The following is a 21,625-nucleotide window of genomic DNA, read 5'->3' on the forward strand; positions in this document are numbered from 1 at the left end:
GACCCTGTTATTTTTTTAAGAGAATTTCAAAATGACCAATTCCCTCACCACACACAAACAAAAGGGAAGAGTATGAGCACCAGTCTAGCTTGCTATTGTAGTGTGAAATTGGATCCCTTATGTCTCCAGAAACACAATTTGATACTTGTAGCTTTTCATTTTCCCCTGGTGTGAGTTCTAGCTCACAAACCAGCTGTGACGTACAATTCGGTAAGTGCCAATTCTCAGTGAATGGGTTACTCACAAGTAAAAAAATAATAGCCACGCTTGCCACCTACTGACAATGGATGCCCCCCATGCTGAACAGTGAAAGGACACATGCCTAGTCTCTGAATCCAAGATTACCTTTCTCTGATATCTGCAGAAAAGCTTTGACTCAACACCAAGAAACCCCAACCCCCTTCTCTAAAACTGGTGTTTAGCAATGCCGTGATTACCATACTACAGTAAGCAGCTCAAATGAGGACACTGCTACAGAAGTAGTAAACCGAACAGGGACTACACCTTAAACTGTAAAGCATGTTCATTTTAATTATTTTTTTTTTTTTTACTGAGTACAAGTTCTGTTTTTGGTTGCTGCTTTACACTGCTTTAGTAGACCTATATCTGTCTAGAACAGTTTGTCTCTTTGGGATAAAGCTGGGTATACAAATTCTGGAGGTTCTTAGAATCTGCTGTAGCTCACTTGATTTCTGGCTTATGATTGTTAGTTATCTTCAGCTTTACTGTATAAGCACTCTAGATCATCTTGACTGTAAAAAAAAAAAAAAGTGCATTGCGTAAGTGTTTTTTTTTTTTTTAATGGAAACAAAGGAAGTCTATCTGAAATGCAAAGTCTAGTCCTGTACTGTGCATATCATCTACTGTATATGTACACAATTAAACACAGTATGTACATGTACTGTGAATGTGCTGAGTACAGTTTGGTCCACATTTTCCACATGCTGCTGTTTTTTTTTGTGTGTATTAGCATTATGGACTGTACTTTTTTCTACAATAAAGGCACAATGTTGTTGGCGGACTTTCAGGTTATTTAATCTGAATTAAGTTTTATGTGTTAGGTTACTAACATGCACCTCTTCCAGCAACAAAACAAACATCCTGAGGTATGACATAATACTTTTATTTTTTTATTTATTTTTTTTATTATTCATTCCAAGCTGATGTGTTAATCTTTGTGTCATCGTGGCTAGTTTGCCAAGCCAATTAAGTACATATTTTTTAAAAGTTACTGTATTTCTGCCTTTTGTAATGGATAAAATCAGCATTGAAATGGGGAGCAGTATATTGTCGGAGCACTAAAGGAAGTGTTGATACAGGAAAAGCCTATTCATTATTGTACAGATTTATTCTACAAGTTAAATGTGGCAGGTAAAATACATTGCTGTCTGGGCTGGGCGAGCAGGAAATTCACGTGTGTATTCCCCTGTAAAGGCTGGGACACACATGAGTGTCGTGACCCTGCTAGCTGGGAGCGGTGAGGGGCGATACTGCAAAATAGGTGGACACGCAACAGCGTATCCGGCGGCGGTTTCCAAAGTAAATCATGGCGCTACCAATACAGCCAAACTGGCCACAAATGATGGACTGGAGTTCCAGTGATGATGAGACGGAAGAGGAAGAATTTCAAACTAAATTAAATGCCGTTTAGCAGTATGCAGTCCAGTATGCAGTTAAAGTATTAAATATTGTTATTTACAGACCAGGAAAGAAACGAGTGGAATTGTACTCTGCAACAGTATCCCATCATCTCAACGCTACCTTGTCATTCATGAATAGTGATCTTATTTAAATGTTGCAAAATTAAAATGTGTATTGCTTCACTCTGTGTGAGATTTCTTAGTTACATTTTAAATAAACGTCAATTAAAGAGGTGTTCATTTTAGTAGGGCAACCTTTAAGAAAAAAATATATATATTACTGTGCTAAAGATTTATTTATTTATTTATTTATTTATTTATTTATTTATTTATTTTCAATTTAGGATAAGTACGTCCAATATTTTTTTTATTATTATTTTGCTTGCTACAAACTCTGAAAAATAGATTAAAATGATTGCTTGTAAACTATAGTGCAACCACGGTACAATGAATAAGGATATGATTTTGTCACTGAGGTTGTGAAAATTGTGAATTTGAACAAAAGTCTGAAATCTTGGAAATCGATGTAAAAACACATTTTATTAGGCACTGCCTTTATTTCCTTTAAAATGCATTATGTCATGCACTGAATATACAAATGTGCAAGTATCTGTAAATAATTTGGGTGTGTCTGCACACAGCATTTACATGTAGCTATGCAGGTCAGCGAATGAGATTTGTATTTTGTAGCTGAGCGAGCATGTAATGAATAGATCACATGTTACTGTAAACTCTCAGTTGTGATCTTCACATGCATACAGTGCTTATTAATTAAATTTTTTGAAACAAAAAAAGTGGGCTTGCATCTTCAAAAAATATTAATGACATTTCTTAATAGTCTTAGTCTTAAAAATAAATACTCACTTTCTCTAAAACTAAACATTGCTAAACAAAATACTTTAGCTTGCCACTGAACATCTTTTTTATTTCCTGACAAACTGTAGACAAAACAAGAGGTTTATCTGTTTCAGGTCTTTTTTCTGATATTGCTGATGCCCCCTTTCTTGGACACGGTGCTGCCTGTGTGATTTGACCTTTCAACTCAGTTTTTTTGTTTGTATTTATGTTTAAGAGGCAGTGTAGGCTACTCAGAAACAACCAATGTAAACATCTCGTTGATATTATTGAAGAAAAAAAAAAAAAATGTTTTTTTCCCGCAACTCGCCCGTGAAATGTACTAAAAATTACGGTGACAAAATGGTATCCTTAACGATGAATTTTGGCGAATTTACTGGAATCAATTTTATCTTGAACTGACTTGTTTTAAAGCTTGAAAAACATAGTAGGTTAATGCTTAGCAGATCCTCAGTCAGAAAGTGTGACAATAGAAAATAGAATTTTTTAAAAAATTATTTCAATTATTTTTTAGTAATATAAGGTTGAACAGATCAGGCTAAATCTAGGAAGTCCTTACAGGAATGACAAAAAAGCAAGAGTATTTATGCACTAGGCTACATTGCTGAGGTAGAAACAAGGCAGCTGCAAGAGAAAATAAAAGGCGCAAAGTTCCTGTCAGTGATGTCAGATGGTTCAACTGATGCCACTGTCATAGAAGAGGAGCTAGTATGATTCTGCCAGAAAGGGCTGGTAACTTCAGTTTGTGCGAGTGGAGAGGGCAGATGCCCAACACATCTCAGAAGCGATATCTTCACTTATGAGGCAGATTGTTTCAGACTCTGTTGAGACTGCTCATAAATGTTGCTTGTTTTTGCATTTTCATTTGCCCCCCAGAACGATGTTGGCTGGTAAAATGTCTGTGTGGCCGGTGGATTTTTTCCATCCACTAGCCATGGTGGCTAGTGCATGGAAAAGTTAATTTCAAGCCCTGTAACAGGCACCAAATAAAACCAGGTCAGAATGTTTTGAATGTAATTTGGAATTAACATGTCGTCTTGTTACATATGTGTGTGATGAAGTAGTATAAGATATTAATCACACAAATCATGTTGATGGATATTCTGAAGTTTTCATCCAGATATGACGTATCATGCAGTCCCAAACCACCCATCTGATTGGTTAGAGTGAGAGCTGCTGCGATACATTTCCGCTACGGTATTTTTTCGTCAATACGAGTTCATTCTCTTAAAGAAATGGTGAGCGATATGCACGTCAAAGTGTTGATTTTTCCACGCGTTACTGTACCGCTCATGTGTCTCAGGCTTAGCAGTGTTAATGACCTCTAGTAACTTCAGTCTGACTGGAACACTCTGTTACGTTTATCTTACTGCTACAGTAAACGCATGCTGTCAAGTTCAGAGTATTTTCCAGATGAAATTGAACAGCAGTCTGATTCTTGAGATTTGAATTCTGATACTGTAAACACCAGGTAACCATCTGACTTGTAACTTGACTACAGTGTTTCTAATGCTGTTATCTCATTTTGAGATGCCAATTGAATCAAATCTACAGTATCCATGGTGTTGGTGACCTGGTATGGCTGCAGTATTGTGCTATGTGACTGCTTACCTACTCCTGGCATGGAACCAGTGTTTCTGAAAAGTAATGAACCGTACTGGAGATGAATGCCTAAAAGATGCTCAGGTGTTTTACAGTCGGCTTCCAGGTCAAATGTTCTTTATACTCATAAAGTGCCTTCACACTGCCACTGCCACCTGTATGGAGGGGGTGGGGGGAGGAGGTTTCAGGGGATTCGCGAAACAAGCAGACTTTTTTATTATTATTATTTTTTTAATCATTCCTGTGTTTGTTTATACAATAACATCTGAATATTTTGGTATTTCTATCACTTTTGTTGTTGTTTTTTTTTTTTAAATAGTTTAAAATCCAATGCTGTACAGTATACCATTCCAGTGTGTTGGTAGTATGAAGATATTGCTAGATGTGAACCTAGGACTTTAGCCTACAGGCAAGTCTAGTACCTGTTGTATTGCACTGCTTTTGTTAAGGATTTCTACCTGTTGATTCTCACTCTAGTTGTGGAAGCTCTACACAGTAAACCCCACTGCAATATTAGGCACATCCGTGGAAGGCAGCTTTCTGGAATGTGTATTGCAATACCACTGACTAATTACACTCACCAGTGGTCTGCAGAAAGCAAGGCATCAATACAGCAACAGATGTAATGGAGATCAGTTGTGAAACCTGCTACAGTATCCGGTGCTTTTGTTAAAGGGGGCATTGATTCAGGGATCTTGGGATATATCGGAACAGCTACTATATTACTGTATTTGTCTGTAATTGTGCCTCATCATCATCTGCTTTGTACCAATAGTAAAAGCATACTTAATGGCTTTTGTCCAGGAAAATGAGAGGGGACAAAAACAAAAACAAAACTTGTTTGTGCAAAATGTTCAGTTCTGTTGATAAGGTACATTTAGTACTGTGCTGTTTGCTTTTGCCAACAATAAGAATACAGGTTTAAATTCTGTTTTGGCTTCTGGTAGATCTGTTTTTATTTGGGAATATGTGTGGGCGCATTATGTATTAAAGGAGGGAGTAGGAGCCGGGGATTGTAATAGTCTGGATACTAATGTCAAAATGATAATTTCCTATCTCACTGCATGGTGGTGAAAGATACATGTGATAAAAAGCCCATCTGTATATATACTCCACAAAAAACTGCTGTTGGAAAAGTGGAAGTATTCAATACTTGTGTATACTGTACTGTAGCTGCATCTCTTCTCATTGGGCTAGTGAAGTAAAATGAATTACTGAGTATTACCAATTCCACACCGATAGGACTTCTGGACTGCATGTCCTGCTGTGTGTCAGCAGAGTGTCTCGTGCCAACAGTCTCAAACATCCAGTGTTCCACTGCTGCATCCTCTTAGTTGCCATTTTTTTTTCATCCAATAAGAATACATCCAGTGCTTAATTTGTGCCGGGGCACAGCCCCGTTACCTCTGGGCATGCAGTCATATTCCCGGTACCTCTAGGTAAAAATCTCATAAAATGATTTCTTTTTAAATTCTCAACACAGTTGTATCAAGTCTGCAAGTTCTTGCGTGCGCTCTAAAGAGAGACAGTCCGCTGCCACGTTTGTAGCCTAATTTAAATTACTTTACGATTTCAGCTTGAGTGCCTTTAAGTAAGATAACACTGGCTCAACTCTGTCATTTTTTTTTTTTTAAATAAATTTAGTCGTTGCCAATTATTTTTATTATTTTCTCCCAATTTGGAATGGCCAATTATTTTATTATGCTCAGCTCACCGCTACCACCCCTGCACTGACTCGGGAGGGCGAAGACGAACACACACTGTCCTCCGAAATGTGTGCCGTCAGCCGACCGCTTTTTTTCACAATGCGGACTCACCATGCAGCCACCCAAGAGCTACAGCGTCGGAGGACAACGCAGCTCTCGGGCAGCTTACAGGCAAGCCCGCAGGCGCCAGGCCAGACTACAGGGGTCGCTGGTGCGCTGTGAGCCGAGGACCCCCTGGCTGACCTAACCCTCCCTCCCCCCGGGCGACGCTAGGCCAATTGAGTGCCGCCCCCTGGGAGCTCCCGTCCTCGGTCGGCAAAGGAATAGCCTGGACTGCGAACTCGCGACGTCCAGACTATAGGGCGCATCCTGCACTCTACGCAAGTGCTTTTACTGGATGCGCCACTCGGGAACCCAACTCTGTCATTTTTAATACACAAATAAGCTTACTTGTTTGAAAAACGTCATGAACGATACAACTTCTTACACTACTTGGTTTGATTAAATTAGTAGTACACAACAAAATATGAAAGCTGAACATTAATTTCAACAAAGAACAACGACAACTTTAATGAAAAAAATATATTGTAGTCTACTTCAATAGGAACATTAGCCTGCTATATTATATTAAACCAAAGCAATAAAAAATAACAACAATCTGGTTCTCTCTTGATATAATTTAATTAATAGAGAATAAAAACATACTAAGATAACAACTACCTAGCCTAAGTTTAATTAATCGTTTTTGTAATCTACCAGCGGCTTCTGTTGCATACACATCGCTGATAATAGTGCAGACCGTGGGTCAAACCGGTGTTCATGTTGGGGTGCATAAGGGGGAACGGCCAAAATAGTTTAACAGTGGTGTACTCAATCATGGGGTTTCCATGCAAGTGTTTTTGTTTTTTTTTAAACTCGAGATGTTTACACAAGAAATGTCTGGTATAAAATGTTTTTTTGGGTTTCCATTCGCTCAGTTTATTTTACTCGAGTAAACCGGGCTTTTCACCCGACGTTATGCAAATGAATGGGAAAGGTGGGGGTTGATATGCAAGTTAGCTATGCGTAAAGAACTTGTGCTGTTTTTGAAGACTAGTGACATTTTGTGAAAATGCGGTTTCCATGTGCAGAGAACTGGTACACGAGTGAATCTAAGCTGCTGTAATAAAGCAAAATACCTTGTGCCGGGTTAGTTAATAATGTGTTTTACTGCTCTTGCCCAAATTGTTTTTCAAATGTTATTAGCGTGGTGTCATGTCGTTAGTAGTGAATACAAATCATTATCTTACGAATTAAAAATGAAAATGAGTATAAAATGAAACTGACCAACAGGTATTGCAGATCACCATGGCCCCTTTCATTCAGGCAATACAGCATATAGGGCATCAGGTGATGCTGCGTATACTACCCTGGCTTAGAAACCCTACCCGTCCGGACGGCTGACAGCTGTTGAGGAAGCATTCAACACAACGCTTGGGCAAATATGGCTGGTGGGCACTTGAAAGGGAGGTGGCAGATGCTGATGAAATGGACTGAGGTGCATTAGTTTGTTCCCAAAATTGCCACTGTCTGCTGTATCCTGCACAAACTCTGTCAACACAAAATGAGGTGTTCAGGAATCAGGCTGCCCGTGAGACACACGGGGAAGGTTAACAGTGCTGCCAAGTCTCGCAAGAAAAAGAAAAAAAAGCCCAAAACAAGCGTGACCCATGTTAGAGTATCTGTGGTTATGCAAAATCCAACCCGCCTCTCAAAAACAAGCCCAATCCCGCTTATTATATGCAGACTTGGCAACTGGGTTACCTCAGCCAGCAGTTTCAATTGGGCAGCAGCGATGTGATGCTTCCGCTGTCTTGTAAGTTGTGTTGGATTTACTGTTGTGTTGCATATTAATGATGCAAACAAATTTGGTCAATTTTATTTCGTCAGTTCTGAGAGGGCATCAACAGCTTAGATGTTGTTGCGCTGTTTTGGGTGATCGAGCTGGTTTATGAAATCCAGTTCACCAGCTATATTTATTAACGTGGAGGGCAGACACGCGTTGTCTTTGGACTAGCTGGGATCAGAAAAAGGACAGGAATTAATTGAGTTAGACATTTAAGCAGCTCACTTGCTCTTCGTGTTTAACTTTAGCGTAGTTTTTACAGCAAGGGTATTCTCAGACAGCTGCTTTAAAACTATAACAAGGGCATAACGCAGTTCATGGTAAGTGGTTTTATACAGAACTGTAAACCCACAAGAGATATACAACATGACAGTCCAGACACAGCAAAAAACAATAATAAAAAAAGCTGCCCGCATTAGCATTAAGGTGAACTACACCACGGCTAACTATAAAATCGCCCATCAGTCATTTAATTTTTGCCGTCTTGGAATCCACAGTAACAACTGACCTGATCCCATGCAATATTTATAGTTAAGGATAAACACGCTCATTAACATTTACACGTGAAATGCGGGTTTCCCTGCAAAACAGGGTGCGGATTTTCCCGTGTGTTTCGTCATTTACACGAGGAAATTAGATTTACCCTATCCTTCGCTTTGGCTGTTTTTTTTCGGCCAGAAACCTGATTTACCCGAGTAATTCTTCCAAATGTGCACGCGCATTGTCATTTCAAGTGTAAATTGACCCACATGGAAACCTCATGAATGACACAAAATACAATTATTTTAAAATAAACTTTAAAGAATGCTCAAATTTTGCTGCATCTGTGCGCTTTTTGTTATTTACCCCCAGTTTCGGTAATCCATTGCAAATACAATCCGTTATCACTCCGACAGCAGAACAGCTTAACCAACAGCAGCTCAAAACACTCGGGCATTACATTTTCTGCTGCTCGCGCAGGTGGACAGGAACGCAATACTGGAACACATGAGATGCTGGCTGGAAGTGATGTAGGTAAAAAAAAAAAAAAAGAAAGTGATGTGGGAGCAAATATGAAGTTTAAATCTGTAATAAAGTAATCACTTGCTTTTGTTTTAGGGCATTGAAAAATTGTAGGTGCCCAACTCGGGCATGTAAGCAATTTTTTTTACATGCCCCACCGAAATTTGTACGTGCCCCGGGCGTGTCGGGCAATATAATTTTCGAACACTATGTATATATTTGTTTTTCAATGGAATGTTGCTTTTGTTGGTTTACTCTTAAGTGTAAAATAGAGAGGAGGACAAATTGCCTTTTTGTCTGTACATGTAGTGCCAAGCTGCTTTAAATAACTTGTGATAGATTGGTGTGTGTGTGTTTGTATATATATATACATATATGCATATAATTTGATTTATTTTTTTAACCTGGATCTGTGTGGATTCACATTCGTACGAGAAACACCACCCACACAGCAAGGTTCGTTTTCAGTTTAACCTCATGACTGATAAGCTTTTCAGTAAATAAAGGCAGGAAGAATGACTGCACTGCACACCCTTTTTGGCATGACAGTGACCGTGGGACATGTGAGAACCTGTTCAGGAAGTGCAGTTGCAGTTGCTGTTGCTGTGGAGTGCTAGTTCTGCTGGGTCAGGGCATTAGCCCTGCTCCCAGTCTTGGGTTTCTTTTTAGGTGTTTAAATGGCCAGCTGACTGGAATTCAGTTGGGCCTCTGAAAAACATGATGTCAATGACAAGTTAATATATTAATAGGTCTCGCTTCTGTCTGTCTGTCATCAATTGGTAACCTGTGTATTTCTGAAACCCGGCTAGTGACGCTGCTACTATAGGCAAAAGGCATTTGTAGTCAGTGGGTGCAAACCACTGACTATACAGTAGTACACAATCTGCAAGTTGTTGAACTCCATAACTGTGACTCTTGAGTTCTATTTACCAGGACCTGCAAATAACTACTAAGCCAGCAGCTCATGCATGCAATCTATACGCATTTGTATTTCAGTTGTAGACAGGGTCGACTTTACCTGTCATTCCCTGTTGTCATTTATAAATCACTGTACATGCAGCTAACGTTCTTTACATGTCAAAAGTGGACCCTAGTACATTTAACCTCCCCCAGTCCATACACTGCTGACTAACTACAGAAAGGTTACAGAGCTGACTGGAGGATTACTCCCCCAGTCATCCGTGTCGTCTCTCCTCCCCCCCCCCCCCCCCCCCCCCCCCATAATTGTTCTGAAGAATTATTTCTCATCTAGTCTGGAGGACTTTCCCTAACTATCTATTTTTTCCAGGCAAGACAGCCTATCAGAAGACGCAGCTTCAGGGAGTTTGGAAGTGGAAGAGTTTTCAGACGACCCAAATGTGGAAGCTTTCAGCTCCTCCCCACCATGCACACCCCGTCAGGTGAAACGCATGTCCGGAAAACACCAGAGGAACAGCGTGGCGAAAGCAGTCAGCCGAGCACCAAACAGAGGTTGGCAGTGTTGTATGAAGTCTGGTGCACTATTTTATACAAAGCAGTACAAGCCAGGGTCATGTAGCGCCTTTCAAGGTCAAGCAACACAAACTGCTTTAGATAGTAATACAACAACAACATGAAAACATGACAGTAACTTGCACAAACATTTTGGCAAAGGGTACTAGCATTGATCAGCTGCACACTACTAGTCATAAGGCTTGCAGTTATGTGTTTTCCATCCTTTCAGGTGTCGTATAAAGTTTAAATAACTTCAGTTGCAATTTTAATCTGTGTATTTTCAACAAGTTGAAAGGCAGGACTTAAAGGAATGAGGACATCTTGGAAAATGAGCCAGGGGGCAGGGGCGAAATTACTGGTATTAACATCAGGTAAATAGATTACGTTTACAATTAGGCATGCTTAAAATTCCAAGGTAGAGCAATGCACACAGTCACGCTACAGAATCAAGAAGTGCAATCAACATGTTTATTGACTGATGAAATACAATTCAAAGTTGCTGCAGTATGTCCACTGTTTTGTCATTTCAAATATTTTCACAAAACAAACATTCAACTTTAAAGCTACAGTGTGCAATGTAAAAGGACATCATGAAAAACCACATTTGTACGTGAAAATTGCTAGGATAAAAGTCGTTGCATTTAAAAAATATATAAACACATGAAATTTTCGTTCCACTAAAATAAATGGCTTTACATAATCTCAAAGTAAGAAATTGGAGTGTCCAGTGTGAAAACACAACACAATGTAATAAATTAACGTAGCATCCAAAGTAGCACTATAGCAGTGGTGCACTACTCGGGTCATGTCTCAGCAATTGTCTGAATCATTAATACACAGAGCAACTACCTCTAGGCAGTTTTTTTCTATTCGCGTGAGCCGCGATATTTCCCCTCCGGCATTATTTGCGCATGGTTATTAAAAACCGGAAATTAATGGTGCAAATTTTATTTTCAGCAATAAGCTGGGGCGTTGACTCAGCAGAATCCGGTACATTTATTCAGAATATTTCGAAAATGAAGCCAGCGTTGTTGCCAGGTGCCATTGCTAGAACATATTTGGACAAACATCTTTACATAGGGCATTAAGTAATTGAATGTGTGTGGCAGGTATAGCAATTCTTGTGTGCCAGGCTGCTCGTGTAACCTACCCTTGATCTTTCTTTTTCTTTTATTAAAGTAAATACCAGTTTTGTTTGTAAGTGGGCAGTCGGCTTGCCTAGAAAAAAGGAACAAGTAGAGAAATGCTGTCAGGTAGACAAACATTTTAGCTACAGCACTGAAGGCACTAGTTGAAACGTTTTTCTACTTCTGGCAATGTGCAGGAACACCGTTTTGCTTTTCAGATACGTTATGAAGTGTATCAGACTAGTTGAAACAAGGAACCTGTTAGTTTTTAAACAATATATACTTAAAGTATTCAGAAACACAGCATTGGGTGCAGGGCTAATGCTAGTGTCTAACCCTGAACGCCCTTGGTAATTGCATAATTCAATTTCTGACCTGGTACGCAACCTGCACCTTTGAACTCCCTAACAGTGACCCTGAACCCTATTCACTTGGACCTGCAGTTGAGTAGAAGCTCATTCAAAGCACAGTTCTTTACTGAAAATCTACCTAGAAATGTGTTTTTATTTCACTTAACAGGAATTGTTTTCCATTTCCAATACATTAGTCTTCTGCAATACAGTACCAGTCTACATTTGCTGTAATACCACAATTTCTATCCCATTTAAAAAAAAAAAATGATAATAATAAAAAAAAAAAACATACACTGCTGACTAACCACAAGTTGTCACAAAGTTAGATGTTAACATATAGGCAAAGGATTAACACTTGAAATGTATTTGCTTAAGATTGTAGGTCGCCCTGGATAAGGGCATCTGCTAAGAAATAAATAATAAATAATAAATAAATAAATTGAAAATTAATTGTTCCGCAAAATCCCTAGTTAGCTCAGTTGTTTTATTTCTTTATCAAAGGCTTGGAGCTTGCATCTTAAAACAGTCATTTCAAAAAACAATCTCTGCATGTTAAAGATTTACAGTCAGTTGATTGCAGTGAATCATTTCTACCTTGTGTTTTGGCAGCAGTGTAACCACTACAATGACTTTAATGCAGAACAAGAACAAAGCGTGCAGCAGTCAGGGCATGGCACAGAGTTCATTTGAAGGAATATGCCAGGTGTAGAAACATGTGCTGTGTAATAACATTTGAAAAAAAAAAAGTAGTTGCATTTAACACTTTAGTGATTTTACACTGCAGTTTTTGTGCTCATGCCTCACCATAAAGAGATGACTTTTGAGATTAAATGAAGCCTTCTGGCTTTTTGCATTCTCAAGCTGAAGCCCCAGGGTGGGCTGTGATGCTATCAGGCAGCTCTCCTGTTTGTTTTATCTGGCTTCACTGATGTGGCTGGATTAAATCGACACACGTGCACTCTCATTTTAAGTCATGTTTCCTTCTAGAAATCGTGATTCCTTTGTTTCTTTATGCAATGTGTAGCTCGCTGGAAGGAAGTTTGTCTTAATTGTTTGGATGTAATCTAAATATGGTGTTTACTGTACCATAGCTTCCGTGGTTTCATTCATTCATTCATTCAAGCATGCACACAAAGTGAAATGAGTAGGCTGTGGATGCTGTAAATGTGTGCTTTAGTCTGTAGCACAGGAAGTATGGCATTGTTTCATTAGAGGAACATGAGGATTGAAGTTTCTTAAGGACAGAGACAGTCTTCTCAATCAAATAACATTTTGAAATGGTTGCTCACAAATTTCGACTTTTATAACATTACAGCAGTTTTCCAAATATTATTAGAATTCGTATTAGGCCTCCTAGTATTAGCTGCAGCAGGAAGTGTCATCCACAGTGTGTCGTGTTGGTTTGCACACTCCAGCTATTTCCAGCCAGCATTACCAGAGCCGTGAAGCATTATTCACAGGATTGCATGTATCACTATTATAATTTCACAGCCTGCTTTTTATAGTGCTGTCATGGCTTTAGTTTAACACTATTCACATTGCTCAATCCAGCACTTCCCATGCCTCAGCTCCCTGTGGTTGCTTTTGATTTCATGTGAAGCAGCGTTCGTTCGAATGTTTGGATGCTTTTGATTTCATGTGAAGCAGCGTTCGTTCGAATGTTTGGATGCTTTTGATTTCATGTGAAGCAGCGTTCGTTCGAATGTTTGGGATGCTTTTGATTTCATGTGAAGCAGCGTTCGTTCGAATGTTTGGATGCTTTTGGTTTCATGTGAAGCAGCGTTCGTTCGAATGTTTGGATGCTTTTGATTTCATGTGAAGCAGCGTTCGTTCGAATGTTTGGATGCTTTTGATTTCATGTGAAGCAGCGTTCGTTCGAATGTTTGGATGCTTTTGATTTCATGTGAAGCGGCGTTCGTTCGAATGTTTGGGATGCTTTTGATTTCATGTGAAGCGGCGTTCGTTCGAATGTTTGGATGCTTTTGATTTCATGTGAAGCGGCGTTCGTTCGAATGTTTGGATGCTTTTGATTTCATGTGAAGCAGCGTTCGTTCGAATGTTTGGGATGCTTTTGATTTCATGTGAAGCGGCGTTCGTTCGAATGTTTGGATGCTTTTGGTTTCATGTGAAGCGGCGTTCGTTCGAATGTTTGGATGCTTTTGGTTTCATGTGAAGCGGCGTTCGTTCGAATGTTTGGATGCTTTTGGTTTCATGTGAAGCGGCGTTCGTTCGAATGTTTGGATGCTTTTGGTTTCATGTGAAGCAGCGTTCGTTCGAATGTTTGGATGCTTTTGGTTTCATGTGAAGCAGCGTTCGTTCGAATGTTTGGGATGCTTTTGATTTCATGTGAAGCAGCGTTCGTTCGAATGTTTGGATGCTTTTGATTTCATGTGAAGCAGCGTTCGTTCGAATGTTTGGATGCTTTTGATTTCATGTGAAGCAGCGTTCGTTCGAATGTTTGGATGTTTGTCCCGAAACGACTTTATTATCTTCCTTTTTTGCCATTTTAAGTTTAGATGATTTTCAGTAACACACTGTGGGACATCTGTTGCTTTAAGAATTTTTGAGTGGATGTACATTGGGCAGCATTACACATTTTCAGATGTTCTGGCTATGTTGACACCTACTCTACATATTCATGTATTCAGTGTAAACATGAATAATAGTGTCCTTCATTAGTTTCCACCCTTTTCTGCAGATTGGAAGTTTTTTCAGTCTTGAATAATAATTAAAAAAAACAACAAAATTTTTTTTAAAAACATTAGTTTATTAGGATTTAATAAATGTAACAAATTGAAGGGTCCACACATCAAACCAAAATATGTTTTGAAAATGCAAAATACTACACACTCTCAAGCCACAGAGAAAGCATTAATGTATGGCTTAAATTCAATTAACTTGCATTCTGTCCAATTGTGCTTTACTTTTTCAGACATGATACTTTTGTTTTTGCATTTGGATTCATAGTGAGACTTCCCCAGGTAAATGAGGTTGAAGCTCATCTGTGTGCCTGTTTATCACAGAACTGTTTATATATAGACATACCTCCCATGCAGCTGGGAAACAGTGAACGATTAATATCAAGGCACAGAATGCAACTTCATTTAAGATAATTACAGATTTCCATACGTCAGAAAGGCAGTGTATTCAAGTGTGCGTTACGGATGTAGTCTACTGGCCTTCCTCTAAATTGCTGTCCCAAGGGGGATAATTAGCATTCACCTTCTATAGAAGCACTGTATAATTTATGCAACAAAGATAATATGTTTTAACTGAAACCTATATGATTCAGCTTTATAGGGATGAATTGTATAGGTTGATTTGGTTTAAAAAAAAAAAAAAGTGTGTAATTACATATTTATTTATTTATTTATTTATTTCTTAGCAGGCGCCCTTATCCAGGGCGACTTAGTCGTCAACAAAAAATACATTTCAAGAATCACAGTACAAGTATTAATGCAATTAAGAGCAAGATAAAATACAATGACTTCAGTTCTAGTAAGTACAAGACTTTTACAAAATACGAATCAATATCAGAGCAGATAACAGTGTCAGTGATAGTTACATCAGGATACGATTAAATGCAAAATACTACAGATTGAATAACACTAGTGGCAGATTACAGTACTCTGTAAAGTACAGGATTAAATGCAGTAAAATAGGGAGCAGATACGTGCAAGTAAAGCACATTAAGGAAGAGTGATAGTGTCCAGAGGGAAAAGAAGAGTTCTACAGGTGCTGTCTGAAGAGGTGAGTCTTGAGGAGGCGCCGGAAGGTGATCAGGGAGTGGGCAGTCCTGACATCTGTAGGAAGGTCATTCCACCACTGCGGGGCGAGGGTGGAGAAGGAGCAGGCTCTGGAGGCAGGGGAGTGTTGAGGAGGTACAGCCAGTCTTCTAGTGCAGGCGAAGCGGAGAGGTCGAGTGGGGGTTTAGGGAGAGATGAGGGTCTGGGTATATATATATATATATATAATTACACAACAGGGCAGCAGTGTGGAGTGGTGGTTAGGGCTCTGGACTCTGCTGCTGTACCCTTGAGCAAGGTACTTTTCCTAGATTGATCCAGTAAAAACCCAACTGTATAAATGGGTAATTGTATGTAAAAAATAATGTGATATCTTGTAAGTCGCCCTGGATAAGGGCGTCTGCTAAGAAAGAAATAATAATGATAATAATAATAATAATTTATTCATTCATTTATTTTCCGGTCCAATATTTTACAGGGGTGTGCCTTAATTAGTTGGAGATATTTAGTTTGATATTGAAATGTCCCTTTTTAACTGACACAAATACAAATTTGTAGGACTGATCACTTTGGGGACATGCTGTATCTGTTTGTTTAATTTGATTCCAATGAAATTGCATATTCATTGCAAGAGTCATGTTTAGGTATGTGAGGCATGTGCTTGCTGTTAAACTTCTGTCATTAGCATTGCATTCTCGTAAGACGTTTGGCAATGATGGGATGTATAGTCATCGCTTTAGTCTTGTTTAATGTTGTGTGGGAAAGATTTAGATGGGCAGTTCATCGAGGGAGGTTGGGGAGGACAGTTCTTCCAGGAATGGGGTGTTTTGTTCAGCATGTTGGGTAGTGGAAGTGATTGAGTGGCCCTGTTGTCAATACGATTCTTCTGTGGAGAGAATAAAGATAAAATTGATACATTTTCGGTGGTGTTTTTCTGTCTCAACTTTAACCCCCACCACCCCCCACCCACCTTCTCCTGTTACAATATGCATATCATTTTATAATGACACATATTAAGGATGTGGTGTACTGAATCTGAAAGGAAACTTGCTTTTATTATAACAGTGTGTCAAACAGGACAGTGCATTGAAAGTGTGGCTGCATCAATTTGACTGTAACGTGCTGTGTAAGAAGAGCGGAAGGGTTGGATTTCGGAAATGCTGTTCATAACCTACAGTAATGGTAAATATTTGTATTACTTTCCATGGTAACCAACAGCAGATAAGGCTAATTTTGAAGGGTGTTTGATATTAAACTGAATTTGCCAGGCAGGGATTACTATTGAAAAGAATAGGCCGTTGCTGTACCTGGCTTCTGCATGCTGCAGTGATTACATAATAAAAGAGCTGCCAGCTCAAGAGTTCAATTGTAGCTGGATAATAACAGAAGATTACCAGGTGCTAGAATATACTGTGGCTACTGTACAACATGCCTTATGAAAACTTTGCATGGGTGTTAGTTATAATAAGGTAATCCACATATTGTGAATTGTATGTTGTTGTTGTTTTTTAGAGATGGTACATGATACACGATTGGCTAAGCTATTGAAGGCTATATCTTGGGAACAGATGTCTGATTTTGCTTAAACTTTTTGATAAAATTGTACAGGGGTTGGATAGAATATTGGAAACACGGATGGAAACAAGGCTCCCATTGCATAGCAGCTTGATCCATTCCTGGTTTTACTATAAGTTTTTAAGACACACCTGATCTTGTTACATACACACTGTGGTTGATGAAGCTCACAGTAAAACCTATGCAGTAGGAATCTTATTTCCATGCCTAAAACACCTCAGTAGGATGTAGTGTAGGGTGACCATGGGCATCAGATGCTGCTGTTGAGTCTGCTGTTGTATATTATATATTGTATATTGTATGAGAATCGGTGTGAGTGATAGAAGAGTGTGTTGTATTACCACCAGGGATGTCACGGTATCACATTTTGACGGTATGGTAACTGTCAAAAAATATACCACGGTTATCGTCGTACCGCGGTATAATGTAATTTTTTTGTAATCCGTTTTTAAATGGCTATTCAAAGAAATACACTCAAGTCAAGTCATTTTTAAACAAGAAAAATAACTTTTTAATTTAAAGTTTTAAAACAAATACAACACACTGGTACTACAGTTCTATCAGGCACTACCTAACTGGAAGTAGTGTTCACGCCAGCTCACACAGGCTCAGCAAAATAATGCTGTTATTTTATTTCAAATTACTGTGGAGAAGCACCAAAATATTAACATTTTCTGGGCTCAGTCTGGAACGATTGGAGGTAAAGATGTGTCCACTGCAACTGAATACCCTCTTCATCTTTATCCATTTGGACTGCATCCTATTAGTTAAGAGAAGCAAAGTGTTACCTAGCAGTAGCCGTTTTAAGACATGCAGCCCACCCACTGATCTCTCAGCAGAGTGCAAAACTTAATGATGCGCCTGCAAATCTTTTTTGTTTTGTACTGCATGTTAACAGCAACAAACACAAAGGAAAGAAGAAAAGTTAAGGTGGGTATGACACCATTGCAAAGTTAAGTGGCATCTAGGGGACTTGTTTAATTTTTTTAATGGGAATAAAATTGTAGTACTGTGTTTCTCTTGACCGGTACGATAGATAGTAGCTACTGTTACTTTGGTTTGGTAAAGTTACAGTGCCTTGTTCTTGCTGATATTTGAGTATTTGTCTTTCATTTACTGACAATCACGTTTGATAGCGATCATTGTTTAGTAGGCCGTTTTATATTAAATATGACATCACTTATTTAATTGCCTACTCGGATAATCTCATGCATGGCATTTTTCATAACTTCAGATGTCTATGTTCATTAGTTCTAATGAACACAGTGGCTCACCCATGGACAAATGGTGAATAAAAAACGTGCCCTTATCACCTTAAACCGTTAAGGTATAAAAAAATGGTTGCGGTTTCAAAACCGTGGCAGTTTATACCGCGGATTACCGTAAAACCGGTATATCGTGACCTCCCTACTCACCTCCAGGGGCTTTTGTATACTTTACATCATGTACATTTTGCTAATAATATATACATTACACTATGTAACACAATTTTTGTTCCTGGGTAGTAAGTGTTATTTCCTAATTGCTTATGCCTCAAAAGTATAGAAAATGGCTATTATTCCCCACAAACTTTGCTTTTGTGACCAGGACAGTGATATTTTGAAATTTACCTATTTCCAAAGAGAAAACGAATTTGTGTCTTTTCGTTCACATAAAGTCAGAAAAAAACAACATGTGAATCCAAATTAACATGTATTTATACTAAAGTAATACAAAAAAGACTGCAAAAGATTTAGAAGTGAGTAGTTTTTCGAGAATTACGATTATACTGTAAATCACTTTCACGAATCAGCCCCCAAATGTAGTCTCCCATCATGTTCTCGTTATATTGTCCTTGGTAGCGGCGTTCAAAGTCCAGTATATCCTGGTGGAAGCGCTCGCCTTGCTCCTCCGAGTACGCTCCCATGTTTTCCTTGAATTTATCAAGATGAGCATCAAGGATATGGACTTTGAGGGACATCCTACAGCCCATTGTGCTGTAGTTCTTCACCAGAGTCTCAACCAGCTCCACATAGTTTTCGGCCTTGTGATTGCCCAGGAAGCCCCGAACCACTGCGACAAAGCTGTTCCAAGCCGCTTTCTCCTTACTAGTGAGCTTCTTGGGGAATTCATTGCACTCCAGTATCTTTTTTATCTGTGGTCCGACGAAGACACCGGCTTTGACCTTTGCCTCAGACAGCTTAGGGAAGAAGTCTTGAAGGTACTTGAAGGCTGCCGACTCCTTATCTAGAGCTGTGACAAATTGTTTCATAAGGCCCAACTTGATGTGCAGTGGTGGCATCAGCACCTTCCGGGGGTCCACCAGTGGCTCCCACTTGACGTTGTTCCTCCCCACAGAGAACTCGGTCCGCTGTGGCCAGTCCCGCCTGTGGTAGTGCGCCTTGGTGTCCCTGCTGTCCCAAAGGCAAAGATAGCAGGGAAACTTGGTAAAACTGCCTTGGAGACCCATCAGGAATGCCACCATTTTTAAGTCTCCTATGACCTTGATGCCATCTCAGAAAAATGCAGATATGTATCCACTTAGGCAGCTGGAACTAAACTGAACTGGTGGGCTTAAGGCCCCTGTATTTCTACTACTATTTATATTACTGGAAAGTTCTAGAAAGTTCTAGAAGTTACTCCAAGTTTACTCAGCACTGAATCTATCTGGAATGTTCTGGAAAATAGGTAAATTTCAAAATATCACTGTCCTGGTCACAAAAGCAAAGTTTGTGGGGAATAATAGCCATTTTCTATACTTTTGAGGCATAAGCAATTAGGAAATAACACTTACTACCCAGGAACAAAAAAAAAAAAAAAAAAATTGTTACACAGTGTTATTGGCTGTGTAATATCCTATTGTGTGTGTGTGTGTGTGTTCTGCTTCTATTTAGACCATTATTTGCCGTGCTTACTAACTATTCCAGTAAATCGTGCTTCTGAACAAAACTCGCAAACAGCGGGGAAGCATGTCAGTGTTGCCCAAACACTGGATTTTTTTGCAGACCGCACTTACTGTTGCAATTATAATTAGGAGTGGATTACCATAATTACACACAATGCAGCAAAAATGGTTTAGCCTATGTTTTCAAAAGTGAACCTGCTATTATGAAATCCCTTTATTTAAATGTGGGCATAGGGCCTGGATTGTTAAATTGGTTTCTGTCGTGTAAAGGCAAGAAATGCTGTGACTAACAGGGACAGTATACGTGCAGTATAGTGTGCAGAATGTATCACAAAGAGAAAAGGGCTATGCATGACTGCATGTACGAATCACCCCAGACCGCTAGCTTGCTACTGTAGGCTAATTATCTGATGCATTTCTGGTGCTTCCAGGTTAAAATGTATGTGACTCGGTCCTGCATATCAGGTGATATGCAGATATTTATTTTATCAGTATTAGGCACAACTTTTACTCTGCTTACTTTTGATTGTTTTAAATGCATTTATCTTTGTGTTGGGACTAACAAAATAACCAAATGAACCTATTGTTTTTTTAAACCGTTAACAATCAGACAAAAAAGACATAGGCTTGTTATTGGGAATTCTCAAATCTTAAAACAAACAAACCAAAAAAGTCCAGTGTTTCTGTAACAATGGTTTTATCTCCATGCACTGTTGACACACAACAACAAAGAGTTTCCTGGTAATAATGAAACAGTGTGTTTCACTCAGCTGCTATGGCATTATATCTAAATGCATTATAAGCAAATTGCCATCTGTACAGCTAAGGTTATTTTGTTACTTAAAAAATAAGCATTTTATCTATTTATTGTTTTTCTCCCAATTTGTTTTAAATTTCATGAGGAGGGGCTCCCGAGTGGCGCATCCGGTAAAGGCACTCCGGTCGGAGTGCAGGATGCGCCCTATAGCTTGGAGATCGTCCGTTTGAATCCAAGCTATGCCACAGCTGACTGTGGAGGAGAGTTCCCAGGGGGAGGCGCACAATTGGCCAAGCGCTGCCCGGGCGGTGTAGGGGTTAGGTTGGCTGAGGAGTCCTTGACTCCCCGCACACCAGCGACCCCTGTGGCTGGCCGGGCGCCTGCAGGCTGGCCTGTGCGCGATTCAGAACTGCGTGGTCCTCCGACGCTGTAAGTTGTGAATAAAAAGCTTGTCTTCACTCCCGAGTTAGTTCAGGGGTTGCAGTGATGAGCCAGGTTGAATAATAATTGGACATTACAAAATTTGGAGAGAAATTAATAAAACTAATTTGTTTAAAAAAAAAAAAAAAAAAATCATGAGGTGACAGATGGTAACCGTGCTTAAAATCTTAGTTAATGCATGTTTTAAGCTTGTGCAGTCAAAGTGAAAGACAAAGTGAATTTAAAGTAAGCCGGTAATGGGTCTTGTTTGAAACACTTGAGTGTTCTCTTTCAGAAGGAGCTTGTTACAATTGTTAGCATCTGTTGCTAGATGACGGACAATAGATAGGCACTTGATTGATTCCCTAAAATGGGGTACTAATAAATGTACCATTTTAGACATTATTTGTTGTTTATGGCAAGTTTAAAGTCAGAGTTAAACATTACAGGAACAGAGGGCATTGCTGTTTTGAAAGAGGCTTGGAATTTACAGAATGTTATTAACAAAGAAATACCATACCCACATCTGCATAGCATTTTGGAGCGCTCATTTGTCATTGCTAGGAATTTTTAAGATAATTGGCACTGAATAGCAAGAAT

At 39.2% G+C, this 21,625-nt stretch overlaps 1 protein-coding gene across 6 annotated transcripts in view; it reads left to right on the forward strand.

Annotated features, from left to right (window-relative positions):
• LOC117411192 (mitogen-activated protein kinase kinase kinase 4-like) overlaps window positions 1-21,625 on the forward strand; it is a 57,036-nt gene that overhangs the window by 8,160 nt on the left and 27,251 nt on the right. For 4 of the 6 annotated variants that reach the window (XM_034018466.3, XM_034018467.3, XM_059024846.1 and 1 more), the window contains exon 2: window positions 9,979-10,160. The exons of the other annotated variants lie outside the window; for them this stretch is intronic. In XM_034018466.3, coding sequence (XP_033874357.1) covers window positions 9,979-10,160 — 182 coding nt within the window. The remainder of the gene's footprint in view (window positions 1-9,978; window positions 10,161-21,625) is intronic. 6 annotated transcript variants of the gene reach the window in all.

This window comes from Acipenser ruthenus, chromosome 6 (assembly GCF_902713425.1).
Source record: "Acipenser ruthenus chromosome 6, fAciRut3.2 maternal haplotype, whole genome shotgun sequence".
Classification (NCBI taxonomy): Eukaryota; Metazoa; Chordata; class Actinopteri; order Acipenseriformes; family Acipenseridae; genus Acipenser; species Acipenser ruthenus.